The sequence below is a fragment of the Girardinichthys multiradiatus genome, chromosome 10, assembly GCF_021462225.1.
Source record: "Girardinichthys multiradiatus isolate DD_20200921_A chromosome 10, DD_fGirMul_XY1, whole genome shotgun sequence".
In the NCBI taxonomy this organism is placed as follows: Eukaryota; Metazoa; Chordata; class Actinopteri; order Cyprinodontiformes; family Goodeidae; genus Girardinichthys; species Girardinichthys multiradiatus.
The window spans coordinates 17872542-17890476 of NC_061803.1; the positions used below are offsets into that span (position 1 = coordinate 17872542).

Here is a 17935-nt window from a genome sequence, read left to right on the forward strand (position 1 = left end):
ACATTTCTCTGTTCCTGAGCAGTTTGTTCTTGCCATCAAAATCCCAATCATAAATCCTGACCTAGCTCAACTAATCCACAGGCCAGAATTGTAGGTTTGTTCATTTTAATCAATGAACTGCTTGGAAAGATTCCCTGAGGCTCCCTTTTGTTGCAGATTTACTGCCTCAAACTGAGCCAGGTGAAAGAGCTCCATTCTGCCTGGCACTAGACAGAGCAAAATCTGATTCCTCTCACCCCATTTGTGTCAGAACCAAAAAATAAGAATCAAAAGAAGTATAAATTAATGTATATATACAAACCCATGCACGCACATCTGGCACACATGCAGAAAATATTAGCTCCCATTGGACCATTAGGGGCATTTTCCGACTTTAATGATTTCATATTTGCAAACTCTTGAAACAGGAACACAATGCCAACAGCAATTACTGGAGCTGAATTCAGACACCGTACAACTGTGAAATCTGGGAAATGATAGGCTGGTACGGTAATATTGAGAGCAGTTATAGTCCCCCAGAATGGCAATTATCCCCACTGTATGTGCATAAAGAAAACGCCTATGTGCCTGCAACTGTACCATAACGATTGAGCTAAAAACAGGCTCGATAATTCGTCATGCAAATAATTTTCTTGGTGGTGATTTTACTACAAGACATATAATCTGCATTTCATTAGGACGAAATATACTCGCATTTGAGCACTCTTGGAAGAAAATTGCAAAGTGTGCCAGCGGGAGTGATTATATCTTGTCATTATTAGGATACTTCTTTATGCCATCGTTTGACATTAATGTCTTCCTCTAGGAATCAGGCAAGCTATATTGTGCTTTGGAATTTCAATATGGCATTATAAATGTTTTATTTGTCTTGAGGAAATCCATGAGGGATCAAAGTAGGAGAAAAGAGTTTAAGTTTTACACAAACCTGCCTAGAGACACAAAAACAAAAACGAACTGAGGTAGATGCACACAAAATAAATTTTCCAGATTTGTTTAGCCTTCCTGGATTACACATCAATAATCCATTCTTATTGTTCATTTAGCTCAAGTGTGAACAAGCAGGATATCAGACTGAATCCAATCTTCATGTAGCTGCTGTGTAATTGGCATTCATGGCTTTGTATCTGTCTGTGTGCTGCGTGTAAGACACTTTTCCAAATCTAATCTGCCTATAATGTCTTAGTTGAATCTGGGAAGTTTAAAATGATTAAAAGGAAGATTAATGGCTGACAAATCCATTTGTGTGCAGTATTTGTACTGCCACAAGAGGGCACTATGCTTGATGGATTTTTGTAAAGCAGCAACCACCCTATGTGAAAAAGGTTAAAAGACAATGTATTAAGATTGTGTTTGTCTGTGTTTTATTTGCTTCCTCACAGAGCTTCCTGGCCCACCCACCAACATCGCAATAACCAACATTGGCCCCCGCTCTGTCAACTTGCAGTTCAAACCTGGCTATGACGGCAAAACTTCCATTTCCCGTTGGCTGGTAGAAGCCCAGGTGAGCCACCCTTAAACCCACAACTCAAGAATAAACACCCCTCAGAATCATAAAACTTTGGATGGCTATCTTTTCTTGAAGATATACAGTGCCTTGCATAAGTATTTTCACCTATTGTACTTTTTGTTTACATTTTGTCACAAAACAGCCACAAACCTCAGTGTAAGAATACTTTTTGCAAGGCAGTGAAGACCTGATTGACTTTCAGAAGCTTTCAGAGATCAATCAGTATTCCTCTGCTATATTGCTCATAGGTTGGTGCGGTAGGAGAAAATGAGGACTGGTTGATGGTTCATCAGGTGTCAAATGAACCTGAGGCTCGCTCTTTGGAGGTGCCTGGTCTCAACCCGTACACCTTTTACAGGTAAAACAAAACATTTCAGTTTGTCTTCCTCTGCTATCCTAGAATCCTGACCTGGTGCCAATTTTCAGTGGTCAATGAGAAAGAGGCATGGGACAAAGACAGAGAGACAACCATGGACACACATACTAATATTTGGATTCATAAACAAGTTTCAAACATATAACCCAAGGCTCAAGCCTGCTCCAAATTGGAAACTTCTTTAATATCAGTGCCAGTGTTCACTCTGAAGGGACTAAGAGGCTGCTAACTGATAAAGCCTCTGCTCTAAAGTCAACACCTTGCAGCTTGACTGAAATTTGCAATTGTCCACATGCATAACCCAAAGGTTTTCTTAGTTATTTTAAATATAAAAGCGGTTGCATTTAAATACTTTCTGGAGAATGATTTAAAAAAAAAAAAACCTGACTTTTAACAGAAATTTAGAACACATCAAAATTAGCTCAGAATTGGTTTCCTTATTTTCCACCCTTGCACAGCGAGGGTTTTTATTTGCTTGATTCAAAGTGGAACACAGCAGCTTGGTTAAGATCCAGTTGTGGAATTACAGGAAGTTATGCTTCGTCACCTGCCAACCTCCCTGGGGCCTGTAACTGCATGTGTTGGGTCATTGTCCATCTGTACTGTGTACTCAATACTTTTTTTTCTTTCCACTATTTTACTAAATCTCTCATCTTCCTGTTGCTGTTTTGATTTCTATGGTTTTTAACTTCTTGTATATTTGCTCTGTGAATATTTTTCTTTATAACAGAGTTGAAAACAATGCCTTTGCAACATTTACACAATTTTCCTCAACTGTCTAGACCTCAGTCCTTTTTTGCCATTTTAGAGTATTAATAAAAAAGTGCATCTTGAATTTAGGACATAACTATTGAACCGGGGACGGAGGGAGGGATGGATGGATGGAAGTTTCGCATAGTGAGGTAGTTTCCAAACGTATCTGGACCTATAAAGTACCCAAGACCGGTTCCCTACATTTTCAGACTGTATAGGAACCCTGCTACCTACGCTGCTGTTTTTTGGTCAGTTGTTATTGTTATCTGAGCAGTTTGCATTATCATAGAGATACAACAGTAATTTAAAATGCAGCAGCTCTTAAACATGCTCTCTTCATATTAAGATTATGCAAAAATGTGACATCACTAATTAAGGTGTACATATTCTCATTGAACTCAGCTAATTTCAGCTCATGCCGGGAGATCATCTTATTTTCCTTTTCTTTAATTTGAATGCAGGATCTGTTCTGTTAGTTTTCATTGTGCTTATGGTGCTTATTTTTATGCAGTCTGTTTGTTTTCCCTGATCACATTCAATATAGCAAATTGAATGAGCCAGTCCCTGAAGACCAATAACCACTGTAGTTTTTCCCATTCTAATATCTGTGCTGCCAGTTTACATTTCACCATGAACACAACACTTTATTATGTTGCATATTCAGGCATTAACACAAATAAGCCTTCTCTCAGCATATTTATTTTGTGTTTATATTCAGGGCTTTGATCTCTGTTTAGAAGCCCCAGCCCTCATGTTAAAGCATGTGAGCTGTATAGCAATGCTTGTTCAGGCATTTTTCAGAAGTTGCATGATAATCAAGTGCTCTTTTCAAATGTTAGATTCCGGATGCACCAGGTGAACATAGTGGGCAACAGTCCTTCCAGCCAGCCATCCAGAAAGATTCAGACTCTTCCAGCTCCTCCTGACATGGCCCCCGCCAATGTCACCCTGCGCACAGCTAGTGAGACCAGCCTCTGGTTGCGATGGATGGTAAGTGACAAAGGACAACACATTATATGGTACCCCTGGTGAAGATGTGTTTAAACAAGTCTTAACATATTTTTCTTTCATTACAGAAACAATCATTTTAGAAAAGTGCATTTAGTCAGTGAAGGAAAAACTCCCTCAGTAGACAAATAAATGTTTTTAACAAAACAACCTGTGCCACAATAATTGGCCCCCTTAACAAGGACTCCTGAACAATGGAGTATGTGGAGTAGCTGCTCCCCCATTCAAATTTATAAATTATCTGTTCATATTTATTCTGTAAATAAATATAAATCAGTATTAGAAATAACTGATTAATTTTAGCCCTACATTTCTTAACCTTAAGGTTAATTCTATCCAGCTTATTGCAGAGAAATCGCTGCATTTTATTGTGATTTCTTCAGTCGGACAGTGTACAGCAATAGAAAGGAAGGCAATACGAATAAGATCTGAATGAGCTTTTAAGTGTTTAACAGTACTGAATCTCTTTCACTTGGTGGAAATCTGATAAAATGCATTAGAAAACTCTTCATAGTATTGCAGGTGTGGGCTACAGGTGTTAAGATGTTTAACCAATCTCAAAGAGCTGCCTGCTGGCAGCCTGCAAACCTCATCAGTCGTAAAAACATCATCCAAGGGTGTGTTTTTGAACTAAATCAAGCTGTAAACTCTTGACTTATTATTGGAGACACAGCAAAAACAAATTAACATTACAGAGGTACAAACTCTTCAGCAAAAAAGGAGGATGTCTTAGACCACTACTTCATCTGTCCCATATATTGTTATTGCCGGCAGGGAATTTTTAATAATTTGCAAAAGCTTTTTTTATGAGCTATTGAGATCAGTGTATTATATTAGGGGTTGCACATAAATAACAGCTAGACCACTGGATTAATTTTAATGGATGGGATATCGATAGAAACGATAGGGCTGATGCTTCGTTTATTTTTATTTATTTTTTTATTTTTATTTTTCTCTACCATTTTACAACTAAAGCTGGGGACACAATGCATGACGTTTACAGTTGTGACAGATTTTGAAAACACAGGTGTTCACACTTACAGACAGATTTCTGTGTCCCCGGCTAATAAGACTGGATCTCACACTAAAAAACTTCGCCTGATGCTGAATCACAGACCACAGGATTTTTCAGACCAACTAAAACCAACTGAGTGCATCAAACTCGTGCGGAAACTCTCACGAGAGCAACATTCTGGAGGAACAAACATCCAGTAGGTGGCGGTAATAGAAGATATTCTCAGAATTCGGATAGGTTATCCTCTTGTTCCACTCCCCCATAAAATGAACAAGACTCAATTTAAAATATGTTGCGTTTAATCCACAGGTGAAGATGATTTGGATAGCGTTGACTCTATGCTTTGTTATACTCATGGTGACAGTTTGGAACATGTATTTGAGGTCACAGGTCATTGATGGAAGGACTGTCAATGTTGGCTATAATCTAAACATTTTCTTTTTTATATCTTAAACAATAATAGCATGTTTGGGCAGGATTGCACAAAATAAGATTAACATTGTATGATAAATAGGTGTATTCTATGTAGAAAATATTTCATTAAGACATCTCAATTTGTTAAATTCAGTCCCATTACCTTGATGTGCAATATGTGAATTGTTTGTTATATTTCTATAAGGTCCTTCATTATGTATTGCATTTTAGTCTTAAACTTCTGACTATGTCTGTTTTTTAGTTTGTTTTTGTAATCACTACCTAATTGTTATTAGTTAGGTTATAGTTTGTATGATACCCAGTAATGTTTTGCCCTTATGCTCATAATGTATAGCTACAAAAAAAGTAAAAAAAAAAGTCAGCTCCCAGCTGATATCATGTCACAGTCTCTCTTTTCTTTTATCAGCAACGGCAATAAGCGTTTGCAGTTGGGTCATTGAACTGTTTACACTACCTCACTGGGTCCTCAAAAAATTGTTTAACTGCGACTGGGTCGGGTCAGGTCTGTTCCCCTGACACACTTGCAGACTCCAATCATCACCTCACTAATGTTCTCCACTAATGTTCTCCAACAAACCTCTGAGTCCTTTAAATAACAGCTGGATTTATGACAGTCAATGACACACAAAAAGAATCTATTTTGTAATAATGTGACTCCTGAAGGCAGTTGGTTGCACTGACATTTTATTTAGGGCTGTCAGATTAAGAGGGGTCAACCCAAATAAATCCAAAATGTTCAGGATTTCTACTAGGAAATGTTTTTAAAGCGTGTGGCATAATGAGCATCATGAATCGGAGGAAATTTTGGACTAAAACATAGCTCTAACCTGGTGACATGCTATGGGAAAAGACTAAATGTAGTCAAAATAGGTACTTTTTTGCTCTCTGAATACTTATCCTCAAATGAAAGGTTGGATTTAATTAAAAATCTGAGGTTTGAGATTAGTCTACTGCAATAAAATAATTATTTATTTAAAAACAAAAATTTGATCAGGATTGCCAGTTGGTGTGGTAGGCGCTGTAGGACCTTTCCTTTTATGTGCAAACCCTTAAATGAAAAAAGCTATCTTGAAAATGCTGTCCTTCCAGGAATTTTATAAATTTTTTCATTTTTATGGAATGCAGCCTCTGCCAGAATGGGAATACAACGGGAATGCAGAGCAGGTGGGATACAGGGTTCAGTACTACCGCGTTGGCTCACAGGGCCGCGGGCTGACCCACATCATCACCGACCGTCTGGAGAGGGAATTTACCATCGAAGACCTGGAGGAGTGGACAGAGTATGAGGTCAGGGTCCAGGCTGTCAATGGCATCGGGATGGGACCGTGGAGCCAGCCGGTCAGAGGCAGGACGAGGGAATCTGGTGAGTAAGTTTGCCATCTGTCAAAGAAAGAAAAAGGTGTGTAAACAAGGCATCACAATAGACTATGTAGAAAGAAAGATGTCCTGTTCGCTCTAACTTTGCTAGAAAAAATATCACCTTTATAACTGTATAACAGCATTTTCAGCATCTGTGCAGTTTATCTTCATTAGTAGTCAAATTAGAGGTATAAAGCGGTTGTTCACACTGGGCCATATGTTCAGTTCATTAGCAGACACACTCAGATGCTCCTCCTTTTATACCACACCTCTATTTAGGCTCAGACAATGCCTTTTCCCTTCTCACTTCTGCTCTTATATCACTTAGCTGATGCTGGTTATATCAGAATAGAGTGAATGTGAGGAAATGGGGAACAGGTGCATTTAAATATAGAATTTCTCTGAGCTTTTTTCCAAACTTGCTAACAAGTAATTCTCTGAAATCAGCCATTTTGTCTGCAGTGCCAAGATAGCTAAAGAGGCTCCAAGAAGGGAATGTAAACACTTAAATGTATTTTCTTCTGTAGTACTACAGAAAGTTTGCTTAGGTGTTAACCATCTGCATTTTTCATTTTTCAGTGCCTTCATGTGGACCCACCAACGTGTCCGCCTTCGCCACCACCTCCAGCAGCATTCTTGTGCGTTGGTTTGAAGTTCCTGAGCCTGATAGGAACGGTCTCATTCTTGGCTATAAGGTCTGTTTCTGCTTTTTATGTTTTACAGCTCCTCTCCAATTATTTATTTGGTGAAAGGCCAGAGACCTCTAATTAGTTTGCCGAAGTGTCATCTTTTCTGAGCAGGTTGGCAAAGCAGCCCAGTGGCAGTTTGTCTTTGCTAATTTGCAAATGTTTTGCTGATTTCCTTCCCTGGATCAGGTGATGTATAAGGAGAAGGATTCTGACAATGCTGTCCGTTTCTGGATGGTGGAAGGGAATGCCTCCCACAGTGTCCAGCTGACCAGCTTGGGGAAATACGTGCTGTATGAGATCCAGGTGCTGGCTTTCACTCGGATCGGAGATGGACGGCCAAGCTCTCCTCCCATCTTGGAGAGGACTTTGGATGATGGTACAGAATCACTGGAATTGTTCATCACAGTTATTCAAATTGGGTTGGTAGTTTGTGTTTAGAGTTTTGTTTCCTTTTGGGAGATAACAAACAGCAACACATAACATTTGATGTGGCAAGAACAAAGTTCTTCCTGACCAGGGCATTCAAGGACAGAACTTCTGGGAAGTCTTCGTAGACCCCTACTACTGCGGCATTTGTATATAATAGCTGTCAGACACCAAATAAGAAAAAAGATTATGTGTCAAAAATAAGCTACAAGAACTCCCAAACAAAAACAGAACAATGTCATTTTGTTATTGCTGCACAGGGACAGGGAATATTTATCTGTATTCTTGCAGAGTATGTATAGGCCTCTAAGCCTCCGCCAGACATTCTTACAATCATTTAAGGTTGTCCTGATAAACAGTTTTCTAAATGTAATCTTTTCTAAATTAAAGGTAATTTTCAGCTGTTGTATGAACTTCTTTAGAAATCATCAGATTATTCATAATTGTCCAGTCCTAGGGTTGCACAGTGGTAGCACTGTTGCCTTGCTCAAGGCAAAAAGGTCCTGGGTTCCAATTCCGGCCCGGGTTGAGATGGTCCTCACACATAGACATTGTTTGGGTGAAGGCCCAGCAGAGACTGTAGTTCCTGTGGCAACTCATGAAGTACAACCTTCCACTGAAGCAGCTAATCATTTTTTACACTGCCATTATTCAGTGTGTCCTGTACACATCCATCACTGTGTGGTTTGGCTCATCCAAAAAACAGGACAGGTGCAGACTGCAACAAACAATTAGGTCTGAAGAGAGGATCCTCAGGGCTAACCTTTCCTCTATCCAGGACTTATACAGGTCTAGGGTCAAGAAAAGGGCAGCTGACATCTCTGCAGACTCCACACATCCTGGACACAAACTGGTTAGACATTTACCTTCAGGTCAGCGCTATGAGCGCAGTTTGTGAAACCCACCTGCCACAGACAGTTTCTTCCCCATTCTGTTTCTCTGATGAACACGATAAACACCTTATGGCTAGAGTAGTCAGCTATGATGGATGATTGAATGGATGGATGGATGGATGGATGATATCTAGTCCTTGTTCCTGAGCATAACAGCATTGTGCTTAAAAATTAGGAAAGTTGAAAGATCGAAGCAGATACGTTCAGATAGAACACTATTTAAACGTATGCCTTTAAGAAACAGAAAATCGCCCAGCATTTTTTATCAAGTCCTGAGAGAGGCATCATCTTTCATTTGATCATTCACTGTATGCCAGGTTTTCTGCAAACAGATCTTTAGGAATGACTTGGTTGGTGACCATAACACTTTGTGTTATTTTGTATTATGTATGCAATTTCATGTGGCATTCTAGCTTAAACGGAAGAAATTGGAACGAATTGACTGTTAGTTACAAAAGGTGTAACTAATCAAAAACCTGTTGTAATTTGGTTGCAGGAATCCTTGAAAGACAAGTTCCATGTACAATGTATGATTCATTAAAGTGTCTGGATTTTAGCCAATCCTTGCATACAAACAATCAGATATTAAGAGAGGATCTTAGAGAAAGCTTGGAAAGGTACTGATCATGACTACTTTAGAGGCTTATAAGAAATTCTTTCTTTTTGGAAGCATAACAAGAAAGACATTTTTGACTTTTGTATAGTATTATTTAGAATGATACTAAAAACATTTTCTGTCTGCTGGTTACCTGCAGTACCAGGACCTCCAGTTGGTATCCTCTTTCCTGAAGTGCGGACCACATCTGTTCGACTGATTTGGCAGTCACCTGCGCAGCCCAACGGCATCATACTAGGTTAGTTGCACTCGAAATCTTTTCCTATTTGTATAGAAGCTTTTTACTTAAAATGTTTTCTTAATTAAAAGTTATAATTGAATCTAGAATTGCACTTGCTTTAGGTTATTTACCTGAAAGAAAGGAGCACAGATGTAGTTCCGAATGACTCCCATCATATTGTTCTAATGGTTTTGTCAACTAAACTGACAAACATTCAACAGGGGAAATTAAATTTTATGATATTTCAACATTGCTGGAAAGGGAGTTGACCTACCTTGTAAAGTTATTGAGGATTTTCTTGTGTAACTTTGATTTGTGGGTAATTCAGTTTTAACTCCGCAGTGGGTCATACAAAACAAAGCAGCAGGCAAGAACTGATGCTAATGGAATCATGTCAGCTGGGACAACAACTTTGTTTGTTCTTATTTTAAGGGAAAACAGAAAAATGAAATAACTAATATTTATTTTAGCCTCACTGGCCCTTTTCCCTCTCTAGCCTATCAGATCACTTACCACCTGAACTCCACAAACAGCAACGCAGCCACAGTGGACGTCTTGAACCCCAGCACTCGCCAGTACACCGTGACCAACCTTAAACCAGAATCTGTCTACGTGTTTCGCATCACAGCACAGACCAGGAAGGGCTGGGGTGATGCGGCCGAGGCCCTAGTTGTCACCACAGAGAAAAGAGGTAACAATGCACTACGGGCTGGGTTCAATATAGATTAAATTATAATGATTGAGACCAATTTTTCAAATAATAACAGCTTAATTTGTGATAAATGTGATACAATGAAACAGTTGTGCTTACAGAGCAGCCACAGATGAGCGTCTCAACTTGTTGAAAGCTGAACTAACCCGTCCTTGCATTTCTAGTCATTAATTTCCAGTCAGCAATCCATTGAGCAAATGTGTTTACTAAAAGTGTCTGTGCCCTGTAGGTATTTATTAGATGTACTCTGATACTGCATCATTCCATCTCTTTCCTTGAAGGCATGTAGAGAATTGTTTACTCTGCAATTTCTGTCACAACAATTACATCTCCAAAACCATTTTGGAAATCAAACATTTACTTCTCACATCCATCCCATTCCTAGCATAGACGAAGGTTTATTTGTGGCTCACAGGTAAAAAAAACCAAAGTTAATTCATAAAGTTAAATGTAATGTGACTTTTGTCAACCAATCACCTAGTACTTCCTATCTACTGGTGTGTTTCAGTATATAAAATATCAAAAGTAAATGTATTTCAGTAACATTACTGAACATTAAAATTTAAATATTATGCAGACTAATTGTGATTTTTTTCAGATAATTTTGATAATTATGAATTACAGATAGTGAGAACTTAAAATTCAGAAACATTTTAATGAAATTATTAATACAAACACATTTTTATTTTTTCTAAATGTTATGGCCTACATGATCATTGGGAAGACTGCTGACCTGAGAGTTGTCCAGCCAATTATTAACATGCTCTACAGCTAGAGCACAAGCTGCAAGACCCACCACAAATAGATATATCCAGAACACATCGCTTGTTTTAAGCACTCCTGAACCAGTTGCCCAATAGTCAAAACCCACTTCTCAAATGAAAGTAAATTTTACATTGAATTTTTAAATCAAGGTTCCCAAGGCTGTAGGAAGAGTGGAGAGGCACAAAACCCAAGTTGCTTGAAGTCCAAAGTGAATTTTCCATAATCAGTGATGACTTTGGAGCCATGTCATCTGGTGGTGTTGGTCCACTGTGTTTAATCAAGTCCAAAGTCCGCACAGCCATCTACGAGGAAATTTTAGAGCACCCCATGCTTTCTTCTGGTGAAAAGCTTTATGGTGGAGATGCTGATTCCTTTTATTAGCATGACTTGGCACCTGCCCACTCAAAATATCAGTGCCTGCTTTAATGACCATGGCATTACTGACTCACTTGATACCACTTGACTGATCAACAAACTTGCCTGACCTAAACTTCATAAAGGATCTTGTCATAAAGTAGCATTTCTTTAAACTCTGAGGAGAACACAACCACAGATTCAGGACAGCGTTTTAACAGATTTATTTTGTGAAGGAAAAGGAACAAGGCGAGACAGGGACCCAGGCAATGACAACAGGAGACTGGTTCTTCTCTGGAAGGGAAGGTGACAAGGTTATGAATATCCCAGGATAATTTCAAGGTGTTTTCTAGTAGAAGAGTTTGTTCAGGAACTTACAGGTTGTGGTTTAGCTGGGGAGGTAAGTCTTTATTCTGAGATGGGGGTTGGCAGGATGAGTGTGGTAGGCGGCAGTTTCCTTTCTTTCCTTTAGCTCTCAAGTGATGACTCAGTTTAAGCGTTCCCTCATAGGAGGGTGGACAGGCAGGTGACAACAGAAGTAAGGTTCTCCAAAAAAACTTCACCCAAGCCAGGGCCAGAAGCTGAGAAGGCAGGGAGACTCACAGTGGGAGATGAGGAATGAAACCTTGAAGCTCGCTCAGAAAACAGATCACAGGACTAGGAGCCTTAAAAACCCATCAGGCAAGGTCTGGGGAAAAAGACAAGAGAAAATTCCGATTAGGTTCAGCAAAATGTATGCACAAGAACTCCACATCACAGTCAGTACCACAAAAATGTAGCAATGGGCTGACGTCTCCCTCCTGGTCTCAGCTCCTTAAGAATGCCAGTGATTAGGCCCTGATCAGCAACACCTGCTAGGAAACGCTCTGGAGCAGAGAGGTGGAAAGAAACACACACACACATACACTGCACACCATCACAGACCCCTGTCAGATCTATGGAGTATTGATAGAAGGGAGATGAAAAGCACCAGAACTAAGAATGCCAAAAAGCTAAAGGGCCCCTATCAAAGCAACCTGGCCTTCCTTAACACCTCAGCAGAGCCACAGGCTAAATACCTCCATGCTACGCTGCACTGATGCAACAATTCATGCAAAAGGAGCCCCAACCAAGTACAGGTCCTTCTCAAAAAATTAGCATATTGTGATAAAGTTCATTATTTTCCATAATGTAATGATGAAAATTTAACATTCATATATTTTAGATTCATTGCACACTAACTGGAATATTTCAGGTCTTTCATTGTCTTAATACGGATGATTGTGGTATACAGCTCATGAAAACCCAAAATTCCTATCTCACAAAATTAGCATATTTCATCCGACCAATAAAAGAAAAGTGTTTTTAATACAAAAAACGTCAACCTTCAAATAATCATGTACAGTTATGCACTCAATACTTGGTCGGGAATCCTTTTGCAGAAATGACTGCTTCAATGCGGCGTGGCATGGAGGCAATCAGCCTGTGGCACTGCTGAGGTCTTATGGAGGCCCAGGATGCTTCGATAGCGGCCTTTAGCTCATCCAGAGTGTTGGGTCTTGAGTCTCTCAACGTTCTCTTCACAATATCCCACAGATTCTCTATGGGGTTCAGGTCAGGAGAGTTGGCAGGCCAATTGAGCACAGTGATACCATGGTCAGTAAACCATTTACCAGTGGTTTTGGCACTGTGAGCAGGTGCCAGGTCGTGCTGAAAAATGAAATCTTCATCTCCATAAAGCTTTTCAGCAGATGGAAGCATAAAGTGCTCCAAAATCTCCTGATAGCTAGCTGCATTGACCCTGCCCTTGATAAAACACAGTGGACCAACACCAGCAGCTGACACGGCACCCCAGACCATCACTGGGTACTTTGGACCACTGAGCAACAGTCCAGTGCTGCTTCTCTGTAGCCCAGGTCAGGCGCTTCTGCCGCTGTTTCTGGTTCAAAAGTGGCTTGACCTGGGGAATGCGGCATCTGTAGCCCATTTCCTGCACACACCTGTGCACGGTGGCTCTGGATGTTTCTACTCCAGACTCAGTCCACTGCTTCCGCAGGTCCCCCAAGGTCTAGAATCGGCCCTTCTCCACAATCTTCCTCAGGGTCCGGTCACCTCTTCTCGTTGTGCAGCGTTTTCTGCCACACTTTTTACTTCCCACAGACTTCCCACTGAGGTGCCTTGATACAGCACTCTGGGAACAGCCTATTCGTTCAGAAATGTCTTTCTGTGTCTTACCCTCTTGCTTGAGGGTGTCAATAGTGGCCTTCTGGACAGCAGTCAGGTCGGCAGTCTTACCCATGATTGGGGTTTTGAGTGATGAACCAGGCTGGGAGTTTTAAAGGCCTCAGGAATCTTTTGCAGGTGTTTAGAGTTAACTCGTTGATTCAGATGATTAGGTTCATAGCTCGTTTAGAGACCCTTTTAATGATATGCTAATTTTGTGAGAAAGGAATTTTGGGTTTTCATGAGCTGTATGCCAAAATCATCCGTATTAAGACAATAAAAGACCTGAAATATTTCAGTTAGTGTGCAATGAATCTAAAATATATTAATGTTAAATTTTCATCATTACATTATAGAAAATAATGAACTTTATCACAATATGCTAATTTTTTGAGAAGGACCTGTATTTAGTGCATGGACTGTACAGTACATTGACATGATATTCAGAAGGAAGACATTTGTATCTTAGATGTTTTTATTGGTTCCTTGTCATATTCTAAATTTCTGAAAAAGTTTCATTCAAGGTTGGATTAGCTTAAACCATAATCATCAAAATTAAGCAAAATAAAAGTGCAAATTATGTCGTTGTGTTTAATGAATCAATAATTTATGTGTTTATCTTTTTTAACTAAATCACTGAAGTAAATTAGTTTTATTTAAGTATAATTCAGTGTATTGGATGAAACTGTTGAGGACCTTTAGTATCTAGTGGACTGTGTTTCATTCATCAATTTATTTCCAGGCGATTTTAAATATAATCATGTCTGCTGGCTTTCATTGGAGCATCATTAAGCATAAAGGCAAATTTATTTCATACATGGGAAATGTGAAATTAAAGGTTGGTGAAGATTTAAATATGTTTGTGTATATTTATTTAAAAAAAAACTCAAGGTGTTTTTAAATATTGAGGTTGTTGTTTTGGACTGATGTTTGATACACGATGTGAGCGATGGAAGCCGAAGTCAAATTCCTTGTTCGCACAAACTCCTCACAAAGTTGGCCATTAAAGTTGATTCTGATTCTGGAGATTAAATTACATTTGACATCCTCAATTAAAAAAAATAGTTAAAATGGTCTGGAAATAAACTTGTGAAAGACAGATCAGTCAAGTTGACCCTTAAATGTGGTTTAACTCCACAAGTAAAGAAGCTGGAACAGTAAATCATAGTCAAAGAATCATCCTATTCTTGTCACCTATCTAGGATTTCCCTCATGTAACATTTTTTGCGATTGCGTTTTTTTCCCCTTACTTCTGCCTCTGGCTGTTTCAGCTCGCCCCCAGCCCACCAGCCGTCCCATTGTCCCTCAGAAGGATGTTGAGTCCCGTCAAGTGCTGCTCTCCTGGGAGCCTGGCAGTGATGGGCTGTCTCCAGTGCGGTACTACACTGTGCAGCTGAAGGAGCTACCAGAGAACAACTGGACGGTGCATTCTGCCTCCGTCAACCATGAGGCTACATCCTACATTGTGTCCAGGTACAGTTTAATTCTCTTCAAACTTCTGATAAAAGTATTTCCCTGAAATATGGTTTCCTGTATGTTCTGTTAACATGGAAAGTATTGTAAAAATGAAATATCACTTTATCTTGCTCATGTTCTTCATTTTAGTGTTCCTTCAGCTTTACATCAGATTGCAGATAAAATCTTATTACGCTGTGAAACAAAACAGTTTAAATTAACTTGACAATTGAAAATATGAGATTGGTTTTCTTTTTCCATATTGGCTGAAGTTGAGGCTAGTTATGTGGTTGTTTATTTTTTTTTTCACACAGTTAAGCTGTTTCTCAGGAACATGTGCTGTAATTTGTCATCAAGATTAATGAATTCACTGTTGCTTCTCTTTCCCAGGCTAAAACCCTTCACTTCCTACCAGTTCAGAGTAAAAGCTACCAATGACATAGGGGACAGTGAGTACAGTGAGGAAAGTGAAGCTATTACAACTCTACAGGATGGTAAGATTTAATGCCATTTTAATTATTCTGGGAATGTAAAAAAACAAAAGCTATGTGTTTTTAAATATTTATTAGTTTAGATTCAGAATTGAAAGATGTAAACAAACACCCAGCAGCTGTTTTTGCAACTGTTTATTTTCAGTTCTGTTTATACTTGTAGCATACAGTGGTTATATTAATTTCCATGACCAAAATTCAGATGTTTGTAACACAAAAAGCAATAAAGGAAAACAGACAAGCAAAAGGAGGGTAAAAATTGAGGAAGAGGAATGAAGTTAGGTTTGGTACACCAAACTCAGGCATCAGTGCCTGACACAAGATCCACCCAAGACTAAATTAGTGATAGCAAAGTCTCCAGCTCAAAATTTAGTTTAAAAGTGAAGATTTATGTTGTGATTTATCCCATTAGAGGGAGGAAATCAGAGGAAATGTTGTTGGAGAGCTGTAGCTGGCAGACCTAACAAACCCCCAATCTATTGAAAGAATTAGCAGCTCTCTGTGGTAAGCCCATTCTGCCTGTAATCACCACAAAGACAAATTACATCTTGGAACAAAAACTATAATTGGAACTGTAATCTGGCAGCATTTAAGTAGACCTTTTAATCTCTACTCCTGTTCTGACCAGCATCCTTGAGTTGATCTTCACAGGCATGTGTCAGCACTTTCCTCAGAACAGCTGTCTCACCAGAATATCATGTGGATCCATGTAATTCTGCTAGCTGACCGAACCTGGAAACATTCACCAATGTTCCATGTTTTGTCCGTTTGTGGATAATGGATTATGCTGTGGTTCACTGGAGTCCCAGAGCCTTTGATGCCAATGACTTAATATTTCTCGAGGTTGACACATGATTTGCTGCTTTTTGATATTTGTTGCCTATTTCCCATTTGTAAGAAAGGTAATTTCTTTGATCTGCAAGTCTGCCAGTTACCAGGCCTAGGTGTGGCTAGTGAAATTGAACCAAAAAACGTGCTCAATCACAGTTAATTCATAATATTAAATGGGGGACAATTATGTTTTTACTCAGGGCTATTTTGGTTTGGTAAATGGTAATTGGACTGAAATTATATAGTGCTTTTTCAGTCATACCAACAACCCAAAGTGCTTAAAGGTTTGGATAGCTTTTCACAATAATCAACATTAATCATCATTTTTACTGATACCATTTGTTTGATGAATATGTGTAAGGAAAAAACTTATAAAGGGGCAAACACTATTTCATTGCACTACATATGACTTTTAGGGATAGTTCATACCTTTGTGATAAATCTAAAGATATATTCTTGAGCACAGAAAATCAGTAACTGCTCATAAATGATCTTGTTTTAAATTTATTTGACAAGCAGACAGAACCCTACAGTCAAAAAGATTGAATTAGTTGTGTTTCAATTTTAGCTGTTCAATGTTTGCATGAATTAGTTTTTTGTCATGGTGTGGACCCTGCTGGCAAAAGCAAAGGTTGATCAATGTGTGCACCATCTGTGATTTCTCGAGACTGGAGAGGCGTCTTTAAATCTCAGCTAAACAAAAGCCAGCCATGTTGTGCCTCAGCCAGCTAAAAAAATGTATCTCCCCTGATCTTTTCTCACTGCCATTTGTAACTCAGCGGTCAATGTTTCTCCTGTGTTGCTCTCCCTGAATTCTACAGCTTGTGGACAGATTTAGCTGGCTGAATAGTACGCATTTTCAAGTCAATTTAGCTAATCTATCTCGCTTTTATTGCCTCAGCCCCAGACGAAGCACCAACAATCCTCTCTGTCACGCCACACACAACAACGTCGGTGTTGATCCGCTGGCAGGTAAGAGCAGACAGCAGAACAGATTCTTTTTTTTTCTTGTCTTACTGGCTTCAGAGTCATTCAAATCTGAGAAAGTTACCGCTAATAAGAGACCATGAGAGTCCAAAGCCTGTACTTACAGAATACAGACTTTTTTACACAAACGCTGTACTCTGTAATATAAAAACAACCCTCCTCCTGCACTTATACCTGAATTAATGGCTCATAAAGAGGAAAACAGGAGGCACACAGACACCGTTTTTGCTTTTATGAACACTTGTAGAGTTTATGAGGATAGAAAGATGCTTGTTTTTCTCTTTTACTTCCCCTCTGGGCCTGTTCTCTCATGTTTAGCCGAGGGGGATTTCTCTGCATTACTTAACATGTGGATGAGTGCTTGGTCATAGAGGAGACATTTTCCCCATTGTTCTCTATCCTAAAAATCCCCTCAGTGAAATTCATTTAGAGAGAAATCATATGGTTATTAAGTTATATTTCACAGTAAAATTAGCTGTTTTTGCTGTGTTTTTCTTTAACTTCACATTTTTTCACCCCTTAGCCACCTGCTGAGGAAAAGATCAATGGAATCTTACTGGGATTTCGGATTCGCTACCGTGAGCTGTTGTATGATCGTCTCCGCCATTACATTCATACAGTCAACAGTCTGTCCTCATGGGCTGAGCTAAACGGTGAGGAGAAACATGTATTAACACAGCCATTTACAGACATGGGAAACAAAGTGCACCCTGTTTTTAACTCTAAAGTTTTATATATCAGGAAACAAAAACACACATTAGATTCTACACTGTCATAACTTTTTGAAGATGAAGATGAAATGGAAAAACATGTGTGTAAAAAACTATGTAGCAACAGCTTG

General features: G+C 39.2%; 1 protein-coding gene across 1 annotated transcript in view; it reads left to right on the forward strand.

Moving 5' to 3' along the window:
* sdk2b (sidekick cell adhesion molecule 2b) overlaps positions 1 to 17935 on the forward strand; it is a 543702-nt gene that overhangs the window by 483305 nt on the left and 42462 nt on the right. The window contains exons 22-33 of the mRNA XM_047377275.1: positions 1380 to 1501; positions 1756 to 1865; positions 3476 to 3626; positions 6220 to 6457; positions 7033 to 7148; positions 7329 to 7518; positions 9217 to 9315; positions 9794 to 9988; positions 14602 to 14803; positions 15176 to 15279; positions 17009 to 17079; positions 17618 to 17747. Coding sequence (XP_047233231.1) covers positions 1380 to 1501; positions 1756 to 1865; positions 3476 to 3626; positions 6220 to 6457; positions 7033 to 7148; positions 7329 to 7518; positions 9217 to 9315; positions 9794 to 9988; positions 14602 to 14803; positions 15176 to 15279; positions 17009 to 17079; positions 17618 to 17747 — 1728 coding nt within the window. The remainder of the gene's footprint in view (positions 1 to 1379; positions 1502 to 1755; positions 1866 to 3475; positions 3627 to 6219; positions 6458 to 7032; positions 7149 to 7328; positions 7519 to 9216; positions 9316 to 9793; positions 9989 to 14601; positions 14804 to 15175; positions 15280 to 17008; positions 17080 to 17617; positions 17748 to 17935) is intronic.